This window comes from Limulus polyphemus, unplaced genomic scaffold (assembly GCF_000517525.1).
Source record: "Limulus polyphemus unplaced genomic scaffold, Limulus_polyphemus-2.1.2 Scaffold12574, whole genome shotgun sequence".
In the NCBI taxonomy this organism is placed as follows: domain Eukaryota; kingdom Metazoa; phylum Arthropoda; class Merostomata; order Xiphosura; family Limulidae; genus Limulus; species Limulus polyphemus.
The window spans coordinates 1-3,738 of NW_013678184.1; the positions used below are offsets into that span (position 1 = coordinate 1).

Sequence of the window (3,738 nt, forward strand, 5' to 3'; positions counted from 1 at the left end):
TTCTACCTGTCACATAGTATACAGACAGTCTTGTCCTAACAGTTTCTACCTGTCACATAGTATACAGACAGTCTTGTCCTAACAGAATGTTCTGTGATGGGTCTGAAAGTCTTATCTGGTTCGGGGCTGTTTTCTGTAGATATAAAAAAAAAAACAATTGTGTAGGAAACCCGAATCTTAAAGGTTGGGTTTCTGTTAAAATGTGATCACAAGAATCCGGGTTTCATTTTACATCTACACTGTTGTAATCTTGGATAAAAAAAAAGTGTTCAAAGTGTATGTTGGATCATCACATGGCTATCTTCTTATTTGTGTCGAAACTAACAAGTTACCAACGTCTTTCCGCCCCCTTCTTCCAAAGAGTATTTATCAAATGAGCAGCAAGCGCCATCTCTTGGACGTTACAACTTCCCGGGGATCATTAACGCAGATCCTTCTGTCAGTCTTTTGCTCATCTCCGGGTGGAACCACAAGAAGCTTGACTTGTGTACAGCTTCGTTAGGGATGAAGGGTTTTAAGTTGCTTCTCGCTACAAATCTCGAACCAATAAAATAATATCAAATGAATCTAGGTCCGTTCTTCTTTGTCCAGATGTCACCTGAGGGTGAGCATTTCTTTAGATGGTAGAACTGGGCTAAAAGAAGCAACATTAATTAACACACTCGGGTTTATGACTAAAAATCCTTGTCTTTGTGTAAATAAAAAAATAACTGACGATAAATCACGTACTTTCACATATATCACGAGAGACTTCCTTTAAAAATTTACATAATTGTTCCGAGAGAGAGGAGTTATGACTTTAAAAAGTGACATACGACTATTGGATCCACAAAATCAGCTGATTTCTTGCTAAGCTTCTGATTACGAATTTGGGATGACGCTAAACTTTGGAGAGGAAAATGAAGGTAGCAGACTGCACTGTTTGTTAATGAATCTACTTTCCAAAGAACGTTAAGACTTGGTTTGTCTTGTTTTGAATTTCGCGCAAAGCTACACGAGGGCTCTTTGCACTAGCCTTCCCTACTTTAGCAGCGATAGACTAGAGGGAAGGCAGTTAGTCAACACCACCCACAGCCAGCTCTTGGGCTACTCTTTTACCAACGAATAGTGGGATTGACCGTAACATTATAACGCTCTCACGGCCGAATGGTCGAACACGTTTGGTGGGACGGGGATTGGAATCCGCGACCCACAGATTGCGAATCGAGCGCTCTAACCACATGGCCGTGTCAGGCCTAAGAACGATATGAACAATCCCCCCAATTTTTACAATATTCTTGTGTGTGAAACCCGTTCGATGCTGTTACACGTCTGTTCTCGGAAATATATTATCACATCTATAGAGAGACAAATATATTTACAAGACTCATAGATCTGTGTGTATGAAACAAAGGAAAAAGTATTAGTGTTACAAAAATGTGATGCCAGTTCTTTATAAACACGGGTTACTACTAATCCCCAGCTTTATAAACACAACCGTTAAAATTGGGGTGATAACTCGTCAGAATAGAACTATTTCATGAGAATGGCAGAAACCGTACTTTGAGTTTTTTGTTGCTAGGCAACATGTAAATGGCATCGAATGATGTGTTTTTCTAACACCACGTACTAACACCACGTACTAACCCCACGTACTAACACCACGTACTAACCCCACGTACTAACACCACGTACTAACCCCACGTACTAACACCACGTACTAACACCACGTACTAACCCACGTACTAACACCACGTACTAACACCACGTACTAACCCACGTACTAACACCACGTACTAACACCACGTACTAACACCACGTACTAACACCACGTACTAACCCCACGTACTAACACCACGTACTAACCCCACGTACTAACCCCACGTACTAACACCACGTACTAACACCACGTACTTTCTTCTCGGGTTCATTAACGAACACATTCTAATAGAACCATGTAACCAGTGGTTACCACTAAAAAAACGTAGAAACTCTCACAGTTTTCTACGGTATATATAACAGAGGTCAGTTTAACACTTATAGCTTCAATACGAACCATTGCTTGTAGTTTAACACTTGTAGCTTCAATACGAACCATTTTTAAAGTCAAACCTTGCTTGTAGTTTAACACTTGTAGCTTCAATACGAACCATTGCTTGTAGTTTAACACTTATAGCTTCAATACGAACCATTTTAAAGTCAAACCTTGCTTGTAGTTTAACACTTGTAGCTTCAATACGAACCACTGCTTGTAGTTTAACACTTATAGCTTCAATACGAACCATTTTAAAGTCAAACCTTGCTTGTAGTTTAACACTTATAGCTTTAATACGAACCTTTTTAAAGACAAACCTTGCTTGTAGTTTAACACTTCAATACGAACCTTTTTAAAGACAAACCTTGCTTGTAGTTTAACACTTATAGCTTTAATACGAACCTTTTTAAAGTCAAACCTTGCTTGTAGTTTAACACTTCAATACGAACCTTTTTAAAGACAAACCTTGCTTGTAGTTTAACACTTCAATACGAACCTTTTTAAAGACAAACCTTGCTTGTAGTTTAATACACCAATACGAACCGTTTAAAAGTCAAACCTTGCTTGTAGTTTAACGCTTCAATACAAACCTTGCTTGTAGTTTAACGCTTCAATACAAACCTTGCTTGTAGTTTAACGCTTCAATACGAACCGTTTGAGAGAGAGTTTGGTTTATTTGAATAAATTAAGTTAAAACTTGTTAATTTTGATATCTTCTTCAAACTGTTGTCACTTCAATATTAAGTTAAAAAAATCGTGATGTTCTACATTACAGGAGATTACTGAATATTTTATGTATCTCATTCACCAGCCTACACAATAAAAAACAAATACGAAATCGTATAACTCAACTTGAAAACAAAGTGATATAGATATTAGAATAATATTTAACAGTATCGATAAGATTACTCACATTTTCCCCGAAAACAGCTCATTTGACAAACTTTTTTTTTCTCCCTCAGCCAGAGTACCAGGAGGCCAGGTGTGTCGACCACATTTCCATGCGACTCTACACCCATGGATCACCGAGACACCCAAACCCATGGTACCGCATCCAGCATGGTGCTCTCCCTTCACGGCCAAGTCCTCTCATCACCCGAGTGCTACAGGAGCCTCTCTAGGGGTTACTCATCCTGTACCCAGCACGTCTGGCCTTCCTTCGCACTCTAGTCCTTACTTGTTCAGCTTTCCCCCCACTCCGCCGAAAGACGCCACTCCAGACAACGTGACGAGCGCCGGTTCGGCAAATTTGGACTTCTGCGGCGGCGTTACGGGGATCGGGACGGCGGATGAGAAAGGCTCAGTTGCCGGTATGATCTCAACGTTGGGGTCTGCACTCTCAAGTTGCCCTAGAGAAGGTAGTACTGGCTTCTCCACATCTTTTAGTCCTGTCCATCAAACTGCCCATTCCATGCCCACTTATCCTGCTTATGTCCCAGGTCCTCATTTGACTGGACCTCCACCCCCTGCTGATATATCCAACGCGAGCTACGGCTTTCACGTTCCTAGCCAATTTTTCTCTCCTAAGACCTCACAATCATCCAAAGTACCAACAGTTCCCACATCTGGCAGCAAGCCAAGAACGAAAGGAAGATGTAGTAAGGGTAAGAAGCTTTCCCCAGCAGGTGTCTCTCCACACCTAGTAGTATACTAATATCACTTGGATTACTGATTTCCCCCAGCAGGTGTCTCTCCACACCTAGTAGTATACTAATATCACTTGG

The 3,738-nt window shown here is 40.8% G+C and overlaps 1 protein-coding gene across 1 annotated transcript; it reads left to right on the forward strand.

The window, feature by feature from the left end:
* Nucleotides 1-3,056: 3,056 nt before the first annotated feature.
* LOC106477025 (GATA-binding factor 2-like) lies at nucleotides 3,057-3,668 on the forward strand. The gene has a single exon (XM_013937632.2). It carries the CDS (start codon nucleotides 3,057-3,059, stop codon nucleotides 3,666-3,668), a length of 612 nt encoding a protein of 203 aa, XP_013793086.2.
* Nucleotides 3,669-3,738: the final 70 nt, after the last annotated feature.

Coding starts and splice junctions, on each gene's coding strand:
- LOC106477025 (XM_013937632.2), top strand. CDS start 3,057: ATGGTACCGCATCCAGCATGGTGCTCTCCCTTCACGGCCAAGTCCTCT.